General features: G+C 43.7%; 1 protein-coding gene across 2 annotated transcripts in view; it reads left to right on the top strand.

Moving 5' to 3' along the window:
- KIAA0319 (KIAA0319 ortholog) overlaps positions 1 to 21980 on the top strand; it is an 81694-nt gene that overhangs the window by 42696 nt on the left and 17018 nt on the right. For both annotated transcript variants that reach the window (XM_077492283.1, XM_077492284.1), the window contains 3 exons: positions 15400 to 15551; positions 19172 to 19310; positions 21319 to 21478. In XM_077492283.1, the coding sequence (XP_077348409.1) occupies positions 15400 to 15551; positions 19172 to 19310; positions 21319 to 21478 (451 nt within the window). The remainder of the gene's footprint in view (positions 1 to 15399; positions 15552 to 19171; positions 19311 to 21318; positions 21479 to 21980) is intronic.

Raw genomic sequence — 21980 nt, 5'->3', positions numbered from 1 at the left:
GCCTGCTGATTCAAATGGGCTGTGCTATATGTGGCATGTTGGCGTTTTGTGGGTTGCGTGTTTTTTACTGCGCGTTATGCAGCATTTGCCATTCATTTTTTCACATGCCAAAATGTGCGTTTGCTTCTGTGTTGGTGTGTTGTTAACAATTAATGGCACTGAAAACCCAACTAGTAATTTTAGGTGTATAAAGGTGGCCATACACTATACAATGTGATTGTACAATCTTCTTTATGACATAAATTATGTAGTGCAATGGCCTGTCTGATTGGATATAGAGTGATTGGCTAGATAGGCGTTTTCTCCTATTATATAAATTTGGTAACTCTAAAGGAGATTGTACAAGATTGTATAGTATATGGCCACCTTTATACACCTAAAATTACTAGTTGCGATTGTGTGTAGGGCAGCCCATTCAGTCCATGATGAGCGAAAATGCTCCAAAACACCTCCCCCCTTGCTACAAAAAAAAAAATGTGGGAATGTGAATTTCCACTATGAAGGCATGTGAACAGGGCTTGACAGCTGAGTGTTTCTGTCCACTCCCTTCTATGTATTTGTATAAAGATGGCCATAAATGTAACTTAATTGTATAATGTGTATTTAGTGAGAAGGGTGATAACTGATTGATTACATTTCATTTAAAAAAAATGTGCTGCTGGGAGTGGGAGGGTAAATGATGTAGGGTGCGTGCTAATGAGATCAGCTGGTCAACTTCTTCCTGTGTCATAAACTAAAGTCTGTAAGGACGTAAGACAGAAACAATAGATACATTTGGAATCATGGATGGATGACAGTAAGGTACGTGTCTGTAGATTTTATGGAAAACTTTGATATTTTTGCAAAAAAGTACATGAATGCTATATTGGTGCATAGGGGAGCTGGAGCCTTTAAGTATAAGCACATAGTGGCTTGACTACTCTGTTGAAAATATGCCCACAGTCCTGGTGGTTGCAGTACAGGGATCATATACAGGCTTCGCTAATCGGTTATTTAGACTTCCCCTCCATAAATGTACCAAAAATGTCCCCCCTGATATATAGAAATTATAATATGGCATACAGCCAAAACCTTGGGTAATACCATTGATACATTGACTTTAACTAGTACACCTCTCTGGTTCAACACACACTTTAAAACGTTGCCGTTACACTATGGTAGGGTGGAGAGAGATCACATATATTCATCACTTACTATATATGATAATGGTACAATTGTGTCTTTTGAACACCTGAAAAATAACTCTCACTCTTCGACATGCTTTTGGACCCCTTTTTCACACTGGGGCGTTTTGCAGGTGCTATAGCGTTAAAAATAGCGCCTGCAAACCGCCCAAAAACAGCTGCTCCATTCACTCCAGTGTGAGAGCCCGAGGACTTTCACACTGGAGCTGTGCGCTGGCAGGGTGTCAGAAAAAGTCCTGCCAGCAGCTTCTTTGGAACGGTGAAATCAATGGGGCAGCGCTGCTATACCGCCGGCAAAATGCTACTGCGACTGCGTTTTGCGGGTGGATTTAACCCCTTTTCGGCCGCTAGCGGGGGTTAAAACCTCCCCGTTAGTGGGTGAATAGTGTCAATAAAACGTCGGTAAAGCAGCGCTAAAAATAGTGCCGCTTTACCGCTGACGCCCAGTGTGGCACAGTGTGAAAGGGGTCTTAGGCCCAATTTAGATCACAGACTCTGGGCATACAAGTTTCCCTTTCTGAAAACTGACCACACTTAAAATCTGTCCAAAACAGGTGACAAGCATACAGTATATTGCTTTATCCAAATTCATATCCCTGCTCCTTTTGGTTTCAGTGGTTCAGGGAACCAAAATTAATTTTGAGGAAGTGGGAAAAACCTTCTTTCCTACAATTATTTATACACTGAACCTTTACTCTCTATACTATTTAAACCATAGATTACCTTACACGCCTTATAAAATGTACAAATTGGTATTCAACCATTCATCCCAATGCTACCATCGTTCTGAAATACCAGCAGATGTTAATTTATTTTTTTTTGGTAATTTTCCAAAAATACACCCCCTTCCTAATGACAACTCTGGGCTTTAATTTGCCATACAAATTGCTCATTATAGTAAAAAATGACATAATGAGAACATACTCTAAACCAGGGCTCGACAAAACCCGGTGCCAGGTCGCATTTGCGACTAGAATTAGCGACCTGGAGCCTGGGGCAGCACAGCTGGGGGTATCCTTTCTCCGTTGACCCCCCCGGCATGATCACGTCGGGCCGCGCCCCCGGCTTTGAGGCCTTCTGCGATCCTATGGTTCCTTCTGGAATCTGGCGCCCTCTTGTGGTGGCTGTTGGAATGACAACCAGCAATGCTAATGGAGCTTCCCCTGCCTGCCAGCCTATCTCCTTCCCTTTACTTAGAACCCCTGAACACTATATATATTTTTTATTCTAACACCCTAGAGAATAAAATGGTGGTTGTTGCAATACTGTCTGTCACACCGTATTTGCACAGCGGACTTACAAGCGCTTTTTTTTGGGAGGAAAATAATTTATTTAATAAAAAATAAAATAAGACAACAGTAAAGTCAGCCCGATTTTTTTTTTAGATTGTGAACGATAATGTTACGCCGATTAAATCGATACCCAACATGTCACGCTTCAAAATTGTGCCCGCTCATGGAATGGCGACAAACTTTTACCCTTTAAAATCTCCATAGGCGACGTTTAATAAATTCTACAGGTTGCACGTTTTGAGTTACAGAGAAGTTCTAGGGCTAAAATTATTGCTCTCACTCTACCGATCACAGCGATACCTCACATGTGTGGTTTGAACACCGCTCTCATATATGTGTTCGCTTCTGCACGCAAGCTTGGCGGGACAGGGCGCGTCTAAAAAAAAAAATTTTTTTTCTTATTTTAACTTTTATTTTTATTTTTTTCACTGTTCTTTTAAAAAAAAAAATGTGTGTCACTTTTATTCCTATTACAAGGAATGTAAAAATCCCTTGTAATAGAAAAAAAGCATGACAGGTCCTCTTATATATGAGATCTGGGGTCAGAGAGACCTCAGATCTCATATTTACACTAAAATGCAATTTTAAAAAAAAGTGTCATTTGAAAAAAATAAATAAAATAAAATGTCCCTCTAAATGCTATAGGCAATGACTTGGAGACAGGTGGGGTGGGGGCGCGGCACTATCTTCCCCTCACTCGTCTCCATGTCAGGCCAGGGACAGGTCCAGATCGCTGCCACAGACCTGGTTCCTAACTTTTTTAGCTGGCTCCTAGATTCCAAGCAAATTTGTCAACCCCTGCTCTAAACAGCTGAAAAGACTCTTGCTTTTCTCTGCTAGAAAAGTAGTTTTACTAAAAGGAAAAATTCCTCAACACCAGATTGAAGGACCTATGTTACAATTGTTGAATACAAACAAATTGGAATCAGTAGCGCTTACCCGCCTAAAGCTAAGTTCAATCTGACAGAAGCCAGCTATTTGCCAGGCTTTTGTCAAAGGGGCATGACTGAAAAAGGTAGGCAGACCTTTTTCAGCCACTATTAAAATGACTGAAATTGATTTTAATATCTGTTTCTTAGGCTGGCCATAGATTATGCAATTTTCTTTCCTTCAACCACGCTTAGAAGGAAAGAAAATTGATTCCCCCATCAACACTGTCTTTCTGGCTGTGAGGTTTCCACTCTGTCGAAATTAGAGTGATTGCTGTTACTGTATGAAAAAACCTGACAGGCTGGTTGTACTGAAGTCGATTGGTGGATCGACTTTATAGCAACCAGCCTGTCCATAGATTCATTTAAATTCAGCTGGTTCCTGTTGAACTGGCTGAATTTCAATTCATGCATGGCCCACTTTACCTGTAATGATGTTTACTTTGGGGTTGATTGACTAAAACTGGAGAGTGCAAAATCTAGTGCAGCTCTGCATAGAAACAAATCAGCTTCATTTTTTTTTAGTCAACGCTTAAAGTGATATTAAAGGTTGGGGGTGTGTCCAAGTTGGTGCTGTGAGCAGCTGCTTCTGCTAGAGCTCTGCTTGACCGTTGGCTCTTATTCAGACCCAAAGTGCTCTTACTCTCTGATTTCCCAGCCCAGGATACCTGAATGAGGTGCAGATCATCGGGCGCAATGACCGGTAAGGGGGAAAAGTTGAAATTGCCATTGATCCCATAGATTCCCCAGGCGCACCCTGGGCCCCACGTGGGGCCCCACGTGGAGCCCCACATCACTCACAGCACACACAGGGCCTCACAGATGGACCCTATGGAATCGGCTGACTCCCGACCTCCCAGGCAGGCGGAGGTGATGGTGGCCACCCCATGGCAAAAATTGAGGGTGTACAAATGGATGTAGGCCTCCTGTGGCAAGATATAGACAAACTCAGAACTAGAGTTAGAGAGACCGAACAGAGTCAGCAACACGGAAGACTGGGTCGCAGAGCATGGTGCTGCTCCCTACACACTCCAAACTAAAATGAAGGCCCTGGAGTATAGAGCTGAAGATGCAGAGAACAGAGCAATCTCTGCATCGTGGACCTAGCTGAAGGAGCTGAGGGGACCAATCCCACCTGCTTCGTGGAGGACATATTGTGGAACCTTCTGCCTGATGCTCGTCTGTCTTCCCATTATGTGGTGGAAAGGGCACACCAAATCCCGCCTAAGCCTGCGCCCAGGGAGCCCCTCCGAGAACCTTTATCCTTCGCCTGATTAATTTCAGGGACAGGGATGAGATTCTACTTGCATCCAGGAACGTAGGTGACCTGAGCTTTCAGAAAAACAAATTGATGATTTTCCCTGACTACTCAGTGAAGACCCAGAAGCTCAGAAAATTGTTAAGGTGGCAATGAGGGTGTGCAACATCCCCTGGTGTAATTTTTCCGGCTCGCCTGAGGGTCCAGGGCGGGGAAACAATTTGCTTCTTCAACTCCCCCAGAGAAGCATCTATCTGGCTGGATTCCTTGCTGCAGGCCCTGCTGACCCGAATGTGAGTACCTGTTAACTCCAGCTGCATCCTCCCTTGGGCCCAGGCCTCTGAAATTGCCAGCCTGGCCCATTGCTGAAGCATCACTGGCCGGATGGCTGCCTCTGTTGCACCTGTTGTGCCTTATTCACACATGTGGGGCTTGCTGCATCGGTTGTGCCCAATTGCCCCACCTGCAGCAACCCAAGTAAGTGCCCCTGACAGGGACAAAGTCAGGAGATCCCTGCGATCTGACTTCTTCCCCTTATTTCCTTCCTCATTGAGGCTGCAGTAGAACTATACTACAAATACCTACTGATAGATTACATTTACCGTTATGACATCAAACTGCCTTCTTTTTTCCTCCTTGTCCCTTGTCCCATGCAGCATGTTTCATTATCCCAGAAGATGTCTCCGATGTAGAAGCTGCTCTGACTGCCGCTCAGCCCCCAGATACTCTCCGGAGGGTTGAGGTCACCTCTTGCACAGGACCCCCTTTTGCAGCTGGCGAGCTGATTTGGTTTGGGTTGGAAGCCCTCCTCATTTTTAAGGGGGATGGGTGGGGGGAATGTTGCCCCACCGGGTCTGGTTTATTTTTACGGTTTATGTTAATTTTTTGTTTTAAAAAAGCTTTCCTAACTTTGCTTGATACTAGATTCCAAATGTCAGCATTACACTGTTTTATACTTGATCCCTTCCGGGTCTAGCGGGTGTTCTCAGGGAGGACCAAGTCTCAAGATCCTAATATTTATTTCCCAAGTGCAATTTATGCCTTCCCTTAATATCTTAACCTAACACCAGGGGACTGAACTCTCCGGTTAAGCGATCCCTGGTGTTCCAGTTTAATAAGTCATACAACCCATATATTTGTGGGCTTCAAGAGACCCACCTGGTGGGCAGTAGAAATTCAGCCCTCAAGAAACCCTGGATTGGGTATCATTACCACTGTACACACTCGAATTTTGCAAGGGTGGTCAGCATATTAGTGCTCAAATCACTTCCCTTCAGACTATTAGACCTGACCCTGGATCTGGAAGGCAGATATGTAATTATTTATGCACAAGTCTGTTCAATGAGGTGGGTTATCGTGGGTCTATATCTACCACCCCCAGCGTCTCTGTCTCTTCTGAATCAGATCACATTGAAAATAGCAGAGTTTGAGAGGGGATTTATCCCCAAACACTCCACTATGGAGAAATCCAGAGCTCCCACATTTGGATTCCATCCAAGATCCAGGGGCATGGACTAGATTTGGGATTAAAAAACTATCACAAGTTGCACCCGAAGGGATAATTATTTAATTTGCCGAAATAAGAAAATGTTGGAATATACCTGGGAACTACACTTTTAGATACAGTGCCTTGCGAAAGTATTTGGCCCCCTTGAACTTTTCAAACTTTTGCCACATTTCAGGCTTCAAACATAAAGATATAACATTTTAATTTTTTGTGAAGAATCACCAACAAGTGGGACACAATTGTGAAGTGGAACGAAATCTATTGGATAATTTTAACTTTTTTAGCAAATAAAAAACTGAAAAGTGGTGCGTGCAAAATTATTCGGCCCCTTTACTTTCAGTGCAGCAAACTCACTCCAGAAGTTCAGCGAGGATCTCTGAATGATCCAATGTTGTCCTAAATGACTGATGGTGATAAATAGAATCCACCTGTGTGTAATCAAGTCTCTGTATAAATGCACCTGCTCTGTGATAGTCTCAGGGTTCTGTTGAAAGCGCAGAGAGCATCATGAAGACCAAGGAACACACCAGGCAGGTCCGTAATACTGTTGTGGAGAAGTTTAAAGCCGGATTTGGATACAAAAAGATTTCCCAAGCTTTAAACATGCCAAGGAGCACTGTGCAAGCGATCATTTTGAAATGGAAGGAGTATCAGACCACTGCAAATCTACCAAGACCTGGCCGTCCCTCTAAAGTTTCAGCTCAGACAAGGAGAAGACTGATCAGAGATGCAGCCAAGAGGCCCATGATCACTCTGGATGAACTGCAGAGAACTACAGCTGAGATGGGAGAGTCTGTCCATAGGACAACAATCAATCGTACACTGCACAAATCTGGCCTTTATGGAAGAGTGGCAAGAAGAAAGCCATTTCTCAAAGATATCCATAAAAAGTCTTGTCTAAAGTTTGCCACAAGCCACCTGGGAGACACACCAAACATGTGGAAGAAGGTGCTCTGGTCAGATGAAACCAAAATCGAACTTTTTGCAAACAATGCAAAACGATATGTTTGGCATAAAAGCAACACAGCTCATCACCCTCAACACACCATCCCCACTGTCAAACATGGTGGTGGCAGCATCATGGTTTGGGCCTGCTTTTCTTCAGCAGGGACAGGGAAGATGGTTAAAATTGAGGGGAAGATGGATGCAGCCAAATACAGGACCATTCTGGATGAAAACCTGTTGGAGTCTGCAAAAGACCTGAAACTGGGACGGAGATTTATCTTCCAACAAGACAATGATCCCAAACATACAGAAAAATCTACAAAGGAATGGTTCACAAATAAAAGTATCCAGGTGTTAGAATGGCCAAGTCAAAGTCCAGACCTGAATCCAATCGAGAATCTGTGGAAAGAGCTGAAAACTGCTGTTCACAAACGCTCTCCATCCAACCTCACTGAGCTCGAGCTGTTTTGCAAGGAAAAATGGGCAAGTATTTCAGTCTCTCGATGTGCAAAACTGATAGAGACATACCCCAAGCGACTTGCAGCTTTAATCGCAGCAAAAGGTGGCTCTACAAAGTATTAACGCAAGGGGGCCGAATAATTTTGCACGCCCCACTTTTCATTTTTTTATTAGTTAAAAAAGTTTCAAAAATCCAATAGATTTTGTTCCACTTCACAATTGTGTCCCACTTGTTGGTGATTCTTCACAAAAAATAAAAATGTTATATCTTTATGTTTGAAGCCTGAAATGTGGCAAAAGGTTGAAAAGTTCAAGGGGGCCGAATACTTTCGCAAGGCACTGTACATGCAGTTGATCCATGCTTTATTGGCTCAGTTCCCGGGGGGGGGGGGGATTCCACAATTGATAGAAACATAATTAGAGCAAATGGTAAGGAAAAAGACCAAAATGTGAAAGCTGGACAAGAGATGTTCCAACATTAGTAGACAAAAACTGGGAAGATATATGGAGATCTCCACTCCAAATACTAGTATCCCCGCAAGATAAATTAATACAATTTAAAATAACACATAGAAGTTACTATACGCCATACAAACTATACAAAATATTTCCAACGGAAACTCAAAACTGTTGGAGATGTGCAGGTATCCCAGGAAACTTCATCCACATATTCTGGTCTTGTCCAAAGATAGTGATATTCTGGAGGGAGGTTTTGAAAGTAATTAATATAGTAGTCAGTAGACAGTCTCTTTAAATCAAGAGGCAGAGATCTGCCTATCAGGACTAGTAGGGAATAATATCATCCATATATTGAGGTGAATACAGGTGGGCCTGTTGCTTTTTTTTATGCTAGAAAGACAATAGTGCTGAGTTGGAAGAAGGTGGAAGCCCCAACATTAACACAGTGGAGAAATTTAGTAAATAGTAATCTACCATTATATAGGGAGACATATTGGAATAGAGGACATGGAGAGAAATACGAAAGAGTATGGGCAAGCTGGATAGAAAATTCCATAACGGCATCAGGATAAAAAGGCATCAGGATAAAAAGGCATGGAGATAGGGCAAGCCACACCAAAAGGAAAAAAAATGGGTAAGAGGGATATGAATGTATAAATGTATATGTATAATTTTTTAGTATTTGAGGAAATGACTATGAATGGATTTTATGGAAGCTCATAAGAGAGCGATGAATGTAAATGGTGAAATGTATAATGGATATGTAAAAAAAAACTAATAAAGAAATATTTAGAAAAAGAAAAAAAAAAGAAAAATAGCAGTTTGCCAATGATAACATTGTCGTTTTGGGTGATTTTAATTTGGTCCCTGACTCGGGCATGGATAGAATGTCCACGGGTGGCACTTTGCATTCTGGGCTGGTGGAATAGGCGGAGACATACGGTCTGACGGATGTGTGGTGATGGAGACACCCTCAGTCTCGTGCTTACACCTGTAAGTCTGCATCTCACCGCTCCTTCTCCAGGATTGACCTGGCCTATGCTGGTAGAGCTGTTCTGCCTAGATTCATGGATATTAAGATACTTCCCAGGGATATATCAGAACATGCACTGTTGCTTCTGAGCCTGGACCTGTCCACGGCCCTGGAGGATACATTGTGGAACTTTTTCCAGATTCTGGGTGTCAGATGCTGCGTTGGATTGGCAATTTCGAGGTGCACTGCTAGACTGCTGGGCCGTCAACCCTGGATTGGCAGATGTGCTGGTGGTGTGGGACGCCTTCAAGGCTTAAACAAGGGGACAGTACCAGACCATTATCACTAAAAACTCGTAGAGAGAGAAGAGCTGACTTGAGCAGAGATAGAAGCGGGTCTGCAGGAAGCGAGATTTGTTAGATCTAGGGACCCTCAAGATTATGTTAGACTACAGTCTCTGACTGGGGAGGTGCACTGTCTTCGCACCTCTCTCACTCAAAAACTAATGCTGGCCCAATATCAACACATATTTGAACAAGGGGAAATATCAGGGAAATTGTTGGCCTAGCTTTCTCGGGAGCAGTCATTCCTGGGGGGGGGGGGGGGGGAATGTTGCGTCTCGCACATACAGAGCCCCAATGGTGATCTTCTATATGACCCTGAAGATATAAACAGCTGTTTTGTCTCATTCTACCAAACTCTATATAGCTCCAGGGTGACCTATACTAGTAAGGAACTGACTTCTTACCTAGAGCCCGTTGGTATCCCTGTCTTGACTTCGACCTATCGCAACTAACTGGGCGACCCTATCACAGTGGAGGAAATTCTAAAGGCACTTAAGACACTTCAATCAGGTAAAACCCCCGGCCCGGACGTTATCCCTGTAGAATTTTACAAACAGTATGCTGGAGAGCTAGCTGTTAGACTCCACGCCATGTTAACTGAGTCGCTAACTGCTGAGGCACTTCCGAGCTCCCTGAGTGAGGCTGTTGTTGTGGTAATCCCTAAGCCAGGAAAAGACCCCTCCTTATGCTACTCATATTGCCCTATATCATTGACAAAACATGGATGCAAAACTGCTGGCCAAGGTCTTGGCCAACAGATCAAGCGTGGTCATATCCACACTGGTTCATCCAGATCAGACAGGGTTCGTGCCCGGGACTTTTCACACATATGGCTAGGGCGCAACCAGAGTTGGTAGATGTAGTGGCCTCTCTTAATGCGGAAAAAGCAGCTTGACACATTTCTTTGAGGCCATTGAAACATCATGGATGCCCTCTGTCACCGGGGTTGTTCGCCCTGGCATTGGAGCTTCTGGCCTCTGGCCATTGCTCTAAAGGCCGAGAGGGGGGTAAGGGGCATAGTGGTGGGCCCACTGGAAGAAAAGCTGTCCCTATACGCAGACGATACCCTGCTTTATCTTGTGGATGACTCGTCTCTTAAGAAGTGTCTAGATATATTCGAATGGTTTGATCGGTTATCAGGAATTTGTATCAATTGGGATTGGTCGTCGGTGCTGTTTTCACTGCACCCCTCTGTTCCTCGCCCCAGACACAGGCATGCCCCTTCAATGGGTTGATGAATTCACCTACTTGGGTATTAAGATCAGTGGTAAAATGGGTGAATTCATAGAGAAGAATATATATCCCTTCATGTCCCAGCTCACAGTTAAATGTACGGCCTGGCGTGTCATCCCACTCACACCGGTTGGCAGAATTAACTTGCTAAAAAAGATATTCTTACCAAAATTCCTGTACTTCTTCCGTAACATCCCTTCACATATACCTAAAGCCTTCTTCCGGTGTCTGGAGGGGGTACTGACTTCATTTATTTGGGCTCAAAAGCCACCTAGAGTAGCAAAGCATATCCTATACCTTCCTTTATCGGGAGGAGGATTGGCGCTACCCAACTTCCTCTTGTACTACTGGGCGGCCGCCGTCCTCACGATGCGATGGTGGTTTTCTCAGCCCAAACAGAATCTGACAGTAAGACTGGAGGTAGCTATTCTAGGGTCCTATGCGGCTTTGAGTAACTTGGTGTTCAGGGGGGTGAAAGCTCACCGCTCCTTGACTGCCCCCATGAAGACTATGATCCAGGTTTGGCAGGACGCTAGGGCAATATATAACAATCCAAATCATGTATCCTCACACACAACGCTCTGGGGGAACCCAAAGTTACCTCACCTATATGACATCCCGGGCCACTCTCTGTGGGCCAAACGGGAGATCACTACCTTAAAAAATATCATACTGAATGGGAAGAACATGTATTTTCAAGAACTAAGATGACTATATTCGCTACCCAGCTCATTTGAATTTAGGTACTGGCAACTAAGACATGCAGTTGGGGCCCAGTTTAAAGAATTGCTAGTCCCCGAGTCTGACTCCATAGAGTGCCTGTTGACCTCCAGCGTGATGGGAAAACCCCTTTCCACCCTGTATCTATACCTGATGGTGGCTCATGACACTAAACCCACTCGATCCCTGTACAGGTGGAGGGCAGATATTCCAGCCCTGGGCGAGGATAAATGGGAGGACTGTGTATCTACTTTTATTCCCTCCATGATAGCAGCCAAAGGTTTATCCAACTCTGGTTCCTAGACAGGACGTGCTACACCCCGCATAGAATGGCCAACATATGCCCACAACTTGACCCATATTATCCTAGATGTAGAAGTGAGGTGGGGACGTTTTGGCACAAGTTCTGGTCCCCAGGCTCCAGTCATACTGGGGGGAGGGGGGGTGGTCAGGACGTTGAGTTATTTGAGCGAGGTCCAGATACCGTTGGAACCTATGGTGCTCTTGCTGAGCTACCTGGAGGAAGTCAAGGGGGATAGATATACTAAACTTGTGTATTACTTTCTCCTTGTTTTATGCAAGTCGGGAGATACTTCTCAAATGTAAATTGGCTAACCCACCCACACTTGACTCCTGGTGAATGGCAGTTAACTCAGTATTGCCTCTATACAGACTTACCTATGCCAGAGTAAATTTGACAAGGTGTGGCTTGAATGACAATATTCTACACAACAAGTTGATATATTTGCTTATGTTCCCCTTTGTAAATTGGTTTAACATGAATCGTAGGTTAATAACTCTCAATTGTGGAATATCTTTATAGACAATACTTTGTACTGTACATGCAGGAATATATTTTGCTTACTGTGCTATAATGCTGAGGGATATGAAAGGTCTCAGCCAAGTTTATGAGAGCCAGGAGAGGGGAGAAGAGCTGCTGCAGAGTGCACAGTGCTGGACCTGGTTTAGGGGAGTTGAAGGGGGAGCTGCATTTAAAGGAAATGTACAGCCAAAGCTTCTGTGGAGTGCAGTTCATTCTGCACTCTTATGACCTGTTTTCAGCAGACAGTAGGCTGACGTCACAGAGCTGGTCTGGGAAAGATCGCAACCATATGGTTGGGATCCGCCCACATGCCTGGACCATCACCTGGCTCAGCCCCTCAGCGAGTTGTTGAGAGCCAAAGCCGGCAATTCCTGCCCCCTCCACAGCCCAGCACTCCAGTGAGCGTGGAGGGCAGAAAACTCTGAGAACCAAGTGATCGGTGGTCTTTGGTCGCTTGGTTCTCAGTCTTAGTGAGGGACAGATGCAGCACTGGACCAATGTTGCATCCACCTAGATAAGTATGATTCCAAAAAAACAACATTCCCATACTTTTCTTTTAAAAGGTTTTTTACCGTAATGCATAGAATGCATTAGGTAAAAAAAACTTTTACCTTTACAACCACTTTAATGGAATAAGCTGAGGTTAGAAACTGATTTGCTACCATGCACAGCTGCACCAGATTTTTCACTCCAGTTTTAGTAAATCAATCCCTTTATGTCAATTATTGAACCTCTTTTACATCTGTGGGTTATAGGGAGGAACAAGAGAAGACTAAAAGGTGATTGTGAGCTCAGGCAGTGTATGCATAATGCTAGAAATGTCATTTTTATTGTTTTATTGTCATAACTTTTTCATAAATAAAAAATATGTATGCACATAGCTCTTAAGGTGATTAGTCAATTCATTTTAATGTGTGCTCTTTCACAATTGCAGTTTGAGTCAGAGTGAAGCACCATTTCAGAGACATATGTTACTGAAATATTTACTACATTCCTATAAAACAGTATTGTTTACAAAGCCTCTAAAATTAAAGAGTTCCTGCTTAAAGTGGAGCTTCAGTCTCTGAAGTGAAAATTAAAAGTCAACAGCTATAATTGATCCCAGGATCCAGCGGTGTGCTCACCCCAGCTATGTTCTCTGTGTCTTCCCTTGCTGGTGTCTTTACTATGGGCACCCGGCTGTGACAGCTTGCGACATGTTCGAGCGACACTGCGCTCTGTGACTGGTCCCAAAGTCTTCTGGGACCCATCATGTGTCCCAGAAGACTTTGGGAGGGAGGGGGAAGGAGAATTCCGCTTCCGATCCCTAAGGCAATGAAAGCGGAAGTAGGAGCGAGTACCTGTCAAAATGGGTACCCGCTTCCCCCCCCCCCCTCCGCAAAAGCTCCATTTCACTAGCAGGAGCTGGGGAGGAGGTCTTAAAGTGGAAGTACCTCTTTTGGATGGAGTTCCGCTTTGATGTAAAGATGTGTTATTGTGTAGGCTAATAAACAAAATCCTAGATCTCCAGAAGGTTTTACTCCCTTCATGACCAGGGCATTTTTTGCTAGTCAGCACTGTGCTACTTTAACTGGCAATGTGCTACTTTAACTGGCAATTGCTCGGTCGTGTAACACTGTACCCAAATTAAATTTATATGATTTTTTTTTTACACAAATAGAGCTTTCTTTTGGTGCTATTTAATCACCACTGGGTTTTAAAACTTTTATTATATAAAAAATAACAAGTACTGCAATCGGACACAGCAGTTGCAGATTGCGGCATGGCGCTCCCCAAGGGGTGCAGGCAGTGCATATGAATGAGGTAATATACTGGTATGTCGTGTGCCACCGGCCAGGAGCAAAATTACCGTTGGTTAATTTTTACATGTTTTTTTTTTTTTTTTTTTGCTTTTCTTAATTTTTTTTTTTTTTTAGATCTATGTTTGTCCTGAGCATATTTGAATACACTTGGTGTTAACTGACTCACTACCTCTTCTGGAAGTCCATTTCAAGTTCCAAGCCTTACCTACACTTTCAGTGAAATAACACTTTCTAAGATTAGTTTTGAACTTTGCTCCTGCTGTTTGAGATCATGTCCTTGTTTTCTGGATCTTGGCATTACTGCCCTCCTGAACCCTATTCATCCCAGGGGCGGATCCAGAGTCTAGTCTTGGGAGGGGCACTGCCAGAAAATATGTTTTTTTGGGGGCAATTTATCGGGGAAATGGCTGGTGTTGGCGCTTCAATCATCATGGCACCATGGTTAATATGGTGTCAGGATGATTAAAGCGCATTATTTCTATTATTACATTGTTATATAAAATGAAATAGTTAAACTCCCCATAATGCAGAATCAGTGGGAACCCTGAGCATGTCACTTGCCACCATCGCCTGTCACCAGATGCAGCTTGTCACTTGCCACCATCGCCTGTCACCAGATGCAGCTTGTCACTTGCCATGTCGTCTGTCACCAGATGCAGATTGTCACTTGCCACGTCGCCTGTCACCAGATGAAGCTTGTCACTTGCCACGTCGCCTGTTACCAGATGCGGATTGTCACTTGCCACGTCGCCTGCCACTAGATGCGGATTGTCACTTGCCTCGTCACCTGCCACACGTTGCACACTGTCACTTGCCACACGTTGCAGATTGTCACTTGTCACGTCACCTGCCACACGTTGCAGATTGTCACTTGCCATGTCACCTGTCACGTCACCTGTCACACGTTGTGGATTGTCACTTGCCACATCACCTGTCACCAGATACAGATTGTCACTTGCCACGTCACCTGCCACACATTGCGGATTGTCACTTGCCACGTCGCCTGCCACACGTTGCGGATTGTCACTTGCCGCGTCGCCTGCCACACGTTGCGGATTGTCACTTGCCGCGTCGCCTGCCACACGTTGCGGATTGTCACTTGCTACGTCGCCTGCCACACGTTGCGGTTTCTCACTTGCCACGTCACCTGCCATGTCACCTGCCACACATTGCAGATTCTAACTTGCCACACGTTGCCGACTGTCACTTGCCACGTCACTTGCTACATGTTACGGATTGTCACCCGCAGGCAGACCACCCGCCCGCCCACTCACCTGCATTCTTGGGGGAGGGGGCAATTGCCCCATTGTCCCCCTGGATCTGCCCCTGATTGATCTCCTTGATGTATTTAAAGGTTTCAATCAAGTCTGCTCTTTCCCTTTCTTTCCTCCAGATTGTACATATTACTGTATATTTGAACTCTTTGTTTGGAAGGACTGTCTATGACTTAAATGTTTATTTTCACTTACAGGGAAAATTAGCCCTCCTAAGGCTCATGCTGGTGGAACACGTACCCTCGTTCTTCCCAATACTTCCATTTCACTAGATGGATCAAAGTCTGTTGATGATCAGGGGATAGTATCTTACCAGTGGAGGAGAGATGGTCAGAGCCCAGCAGCAGGGGTAAGTAAATAAGGAAATTTAGGATATTTCAAAAGGGCCACCCACATTTAAATTCACCTATAAGCAGGGCTTTTTTTCAGCTGGAACTTGGTGGAACTCAGTTCCACCACCTCTGGCTCAGGCCTTCTGCTCCCTGCTCACCACTATCACATGTAAAACACAGAAGTCCAGCTTCACAAGTGACAGCTTGGTTCTCACTGAGTGCAGAATGGGGACAAGGCAGATGCAGGTGCTGGGGTGCAGTGCAGATCCTGATACCCCCACTGGATGATCCCCATGCAAATGAGAGTGTCAGATACACCTACAGTGTGCGAGAGGTACTAGAGCTAGCTGAGTGCTTCAGCTTAATACAGCAACACAAGTAAGACACGTGGAAGATGGTGGAGCTTTTAAGGAGGGAGGGAGAAGACGAGGGCATTGGAATAGGGGGTTGCACACAGAGCTGAAGAGGGGTGAAAGTGAGAAGTGGATAGGGAATGCAGAGGTAAGCAGCTGTGAAAAGAATGCCTGAACTTAGCAGTCTGTGTGTAGTGCATGCCTAAATTCTGCACTCTTTTTGTAATGTGCTTCTGGTGTTTAATGCCCCTTTGAAGCCAGTCATACATGGGTCGAATCCTGAACAAATTTTCTTTAAAAAAAATCTGACATTTTGTGCATTTTGTGATCTAATGGTGCTGCCATTGATTTCAAAGTTCAAACAACCAAGCCTTAAATTCCACCTCATGTTGCTAGAGAAAAGAAAATTTGTGGCTGGGAATTTTCATTTCTTTCCAGGTCACAGCTCATGCACATTTCTTTTTCGATTATATTTCCTGCATGATTCTCCCATCATTAATAAGAAATTTGTTAATTTTTTCAAAAAATTTCCAACATGCCCGATCATGCAGATTCAATGGCTGCACAAAAGTAATGCCAAAATTAATAGTTATGATTTTCATGAGAAAATTCTTTCGGAATTAAACCGATGTATGGCCTCCTTAAGACCCTTCCTTTGATGCATTTTGAAGGGTGTGTGTGTAGGCGGGAGGGGAATTTTGGGGGGGGGTGGTGGTTGAGTTCCTGCACCTATTTTCTGAGAAAAAAAGCCCTCGCTATAAGAGAAGGCTGGAGGGCTAGTTCACTTGCTGGTTTCATTTATCCACTGAAGACTCAAGCAGCAATGCCATCGTTTCTAGCCCTGTTCTTGCCAGTTCACCAAGGAAAACTAGGGTGTTTCTACCCCCCCCCCCCCTTCTCAAAGAGACTTCACCTGTAACGTGGGGCAGCCAAAGCTAAGTTTAGTTAGGAAAAGGACGTTATTGCATGTGATACATGTGCTAAGTCTACAGTCTGCTGCTCAGAGCCTGGTCTGAAGTTATTCAAAGGGGTGCATGTGAGGTCTTGGCATAATACTAAAGAACTTGGGTCCATAACCACAATATGGGGCATGTGTAACATCACTATGACAGAGATTCATTTAAAAGACAAGAAGGAAGAGGTAGTTACCATAAATAATTGTAAGGGAAAAAATGCAACCAGTCGTTGGCATAGTACCTGGTTAGGTGACAGGTTCTTCACTATTGATGGTGTCAGTGCATTGATTCCCTCCCTAGCTGTCCATCTCTTCCAGTCGTTGGGAGTGGACTAGTGAGATCAATGGCCTGGTCACTAGGTACGAGAAGAGTTATATTCTCGGTGGGACCCCATTCTGTTACTGGGAGTGAGGTAACAGAGGTATGCTGACTCTTGGAGTGGTCAGAGGCTCAGCCTGTCCCTCCAAATGCACATACATACATCATATATACATCAGTGCAATTGTGTAGGACATGGGACAAAACTCTTCTACATGTAAAATCATCTTTTTTTTTTTTTTGCTAGAAAATTACTCAGAATCCCCAAACATTTTATATGTTTTTTTTCGCAGACCCCCTATCGAATAAAATGTCTGACGTTGCAACTTTTTATGTCACTTGGTATTTGAGCAACAATTTTTCAAATGCCTTTTTTTTTGTGGAAAATTTGTTTACAAATAACAAAACAGTAAAGTTATCCCATTTTTTTTTGTATAATGTGAGGATGATGTTACGCCAAGTAAATAGATACCCAACATGTCACTCTTTAACTTTTTTCAAAGGGTACCAGTTTAGAGTTACAGAGGAGGTCTAGAATTGTCGCTCTTGCTTTAATGCATGCGGCGATGCCTCACATTTGCGGGCGTGCCCTACGCGTGCGTTCGCTTCTGTGCGCAAGCACACGGGGACGGGGGCGCTTTCAATATTTTTTTTTTATTATTGTTTATTTTACTTTCATTTTTTTTTATTTTTTTTTTACACTTTCTCTTCAATTTCTTTTTTTTTAATCACTGTTATTCCTATTACAAGAAATGTAAACATCCTTTGTAATAGGAATGGTGCGTGACCCCACATCTCTCCTCCAGGCTGGAAAGATTGAGATTGAGAAAAAAAAAACATTACAGATCTCTTTCTTTCCAGCTGAGATCTTGGCTTTGTTTACTTCCAGGGCCCAAAGGTGATGTCATAACGTCACGCCCGGGCCTCCGATGGTCATAGAGATGCCTGTAAGTTACGAATAAGCGGCTGAACTGCTGCTATGATTGTTCCTATGGTGCAAAGAATTACCGGCTGAAAAAAGATTATATCTGAATGATGCCTGCAGCTGCAGACATCATTCAGTTATCCCCACTGAAAGTCAAAGACGTCATATGAGGCAATTGGGATGGAAGTGAGGAACTCCGCACTTTGGGTACTGCAGACATGTGGCTGAATTGGAAGGCTGCCTTTATGTTTGACTCTACCCATGACCGTGGCTCCTGCCTGGCCCAAGGCATACGTGAGCACGCCTTTGGGCAAAGGGTTATTCCACATGCAAGGGTTGGTGACCCTGTTCAATGCCTGGCATAGCCCAAAGAACTCAACCCATGTCCATGTGATCTTAGCTTGGCACCCAACAAGGAGGGAAAGCATGGAGGATGTGACAACCAACCTATCTCTACCCTTGCTGGCAAAATTCACAATTAAATACAAAGCATTTGTATTACTGTTCTTCTAGTGTTGAACTTTACACAGCTCTGCCACACAACACAGCCCTGTGCCAGTGGAGAACACCTGATTTTTCTCTGCTGCAGCTCAGTAACACTTGGATCAGACTGGACTGATGTCAAACTGTTGTAGTATATTAACAAGTGCATTGATGTGTGTTGTGTTAAGACAGCCTAAATCATTTGATTGGGCCGCTTAATGCTCCAAATCACACTGTGTATCATTTTTTTTGTTAAGTAGCACACCACAATGCACAGTAGTGTATTAGCATGCCCTGCAATGCATACAGTATCTGTTGGCAAGGTGGATTTGGGTGTCATTAAGAATAAATTACGCCTTTTAGGTCTCCTCCCCACCCCCAACTTGTGATTGGACAGTAAAAGGAGGTGCAGCAGACTTATGAGCTCATGTCATTCTCCTCTTTGCACTGCAGCACAACTGATTGACTCGTTGTGCTTCTTCTCTCTCCCTCAGTCCGAACTCTGCTAAACAGTGTCTATGCAACTCTAAATTATATTGATTTAATACATCTGATTTATGTTTTTCTCCCCTGTGAACTGTACAAAAATAATTTTTTGACAGGAAGTGATGGACTCGTCTGAACACAAACCAGTTCTTCAGTTGACTAATCTGGTGGAAGGAATTTATCTGTTTCATTTGAAGGTCACAGATGCAAAAGGAGAGTCAGATATGGACACAGCCACAGTGGAAGTGCGTCCTGGTATGAATGTTAATACAACGCCAGGGAGATATACTTTGTAGCTCATATGTTTGTTCTCGCAAGCGTATATATAAATGTATTAGTGATACAATATGCAGTGCAAAGTGGCTACATTTTGACCAATACCAAAGAAATATTTGACACAATAATATCTGGACTCTGTGTCATGCAAGTCTGTCAAATCTGAAAGATCCGAACTATGGCAGGGAATTATGCAATACTTACTATTAATATCTTGTGTAGATGTACATTAACTTCTCATCCTGCTCCATAGTTCTAAATGGCCTAATCTAACAAATAATAGGCACACGTGCAAAGTTAATTAGCTTTTGTATGCCGAATACATATTTGATTGCAGGTAAAGGCCTCTTATTACATTTACATACCAGTATGCTCTCTTTATGAATGGGTGCTGTTCATACATTAATTCTATTAGTGGACAGCGATTATCGTTCATAGTAAGATTTGAAATCATCAATCATTTGAGATCATGAAAGATTTGTATGTGGTTATAGTAATTAAATTGGACTTGGCCTATAAAATGGTAAAAGTTACAAATGAAGGCACTTTATTTTGCTTGTAAGTGCTTGTGTTGGTCTTCAGAGCAATCCCTGTGACCCCGTGGTACTCTTTTGATCATAGACCCAGGCAGGACATGGAACCATGTCATCCATATAAGTTGAAGAAGAATTTCAGCTTGGACTAATGTAATTATGTATATACCATAACTGGCTGAAGCCCCTGGAAGCTGGAAACCACTGAAGTAGATACCACTACTCCAATGATCGCTTCTTGCTTACAGGTCCCATGCTTGTGCGGCTGCTCTCCTGCATTATAAACACAGGAGGTTGGCTGCTTAGCATGGGCACAATTCAGAGAATGCTTTCCAGCTCAGCCGCTCAGCAGGGAACCCAGAAGCAAATGGAGATCGCTGGGACATCGACCAGGCCTGATTTCTTGTGAACACAAAAGATCAGCCGCTCGTCATGGTGTAATTCAGAGAATGTTTTTCATTCTCTGAATTCATGAAAATCGTCTGATTGGACAAGGTGGAGAGTGTGACATCATTGCAACACCTGTTCACCTAATCCAGTTGGAGAAGGTTTTTCATTCATTCGGAAAATGCAAAGCGTTTTCAGAATAGGGCATCCATGCTGAGACCTAATGAGCTCACCATGTAGCAGAGTAGGGATGGGCGAACGGTTATGCTCGGGCCAAACTTTGGTTGTTCGGACGTTCAGCGAACAACGAACCTTATGTAGTGTTTGCGGCAAATTCGAAAGCCATGGCACCCTGTTAAAGTTTATGGGACACTAACATGAAAATCAAAAATGCTCATTTTAAAGGTTTATATGCAAGTTATTGTCATACAAAGTGTTTGGGAACCGGGACCGGGTCCTGCCCCCCCCCCCCGTCCATTAGCCAGGCCCTTAGGGTCTGGTATGAATATTAAGGGGAACCCCGTAGCAAGTGGAGATCGCTGGAGAAGTGGTGTCTACAGTAATTTCCAGCTTTCAGGAGCATTGGCCAGGTATAATATACACACAGTTACAAGCAAGCTGGACCAATGTAACTATGTGTTACATACCTGTATACCAAGGTCTGGAATTCTTACATTTAAAACCCACACTTTCTGACAAGTCCCACTAATTGTCAGTCTTTTGTCAAATGCTAGTGCTTCTCCTGCCCTCCAAAATCTGGTAGATGTCAAGGCCCCATGTAAAGCCTGGGCTTAGGATCCAAGTAGCTCCACAAGGTCCCAAGAATTGGTTTGAACACCAACTCTAGTACTTACAAGTACGACAAGGCGCCTTCACTTCAACCCTGTCACAGAACAGCCCAGGTTCAACCTAAGATACTTATTGATCACTTTTTCCCACTTTTAAATAATCATAGATACACATTTTCCCACTATATTCCTCTTTATATTACAACATGGCTCTTTGAAATTGGTTCATAATTATAAATTTACCACCACGTGTCTGTGATCTTATTTTTCCTGCTACAGATCCAAAGAAACAAAACCTGGTTGAACTCATTTTAGAGGTTGCAGTCAGTCAGCTAAGTGAACAACAGAAAGACACTTTGGTGAGACAACTGGCTGTTCTTCTCAACGTCCTTGACTCTGATGTTAACGTTCAGAAGATACAAGCACATTCAGATTTAAGGTATATGTACAGTTTATTCCATTTCTATTCCATTAAGCAGATCCCTGAACTACATAGTTGTTAGTAGATCTAAATGAGATTGTACAATCAGATTGTAATGTGTATGTTTAGCTTAAAGCCCAGCTCCAGGAAACTTGCAGAGGGGTTTCGCATGTACTACAAGAGTTAATTGCTTGTTTAGTCTAGGGGAGTGAGTAAAACCAATTCTACTCAACTGCCCCTCTACTCTCCCAGCAGATGGGGTTCCTCTACACTCTGGCTGTGAACTTTTGTCCCTCAATATCATCATGTTCAGTGCAGGGCTATAGACCTTTCATGATCTTGATGACATCAGGACTTTAGACTGCAGGGGCATAGGGGAGAGGACGCTGCAAGCAGAAGACACTGCGGGATAAGTCTAGCATCACAGAGGATCAGTTAAGTAAATCTACTTTAACTATTACACTTTTACAAGAATTTAAACCTTACAGCAGTGCTCATCAACCCTGTCCTCAGGGCCCAC

This window comes from Lithobates pipiens, unplaced genomic scaffold, assembly GCF_037356315.1.
Source record: "Lithobates pipiens isolate NorthernLeopardFrog02 unplaced genomic scaffold, aLitPip1_a1.2 Scaffold_19, whole genome shotgun sequence".
NCBI lineage: Eukaryota > Metazoa > Chordata > Amphibia > Anura > Ranidae > Lithobates > Lithobates pipiens.
This window is presented reverse-complemented; position numbering and strand designations above follow the sequence as displayed.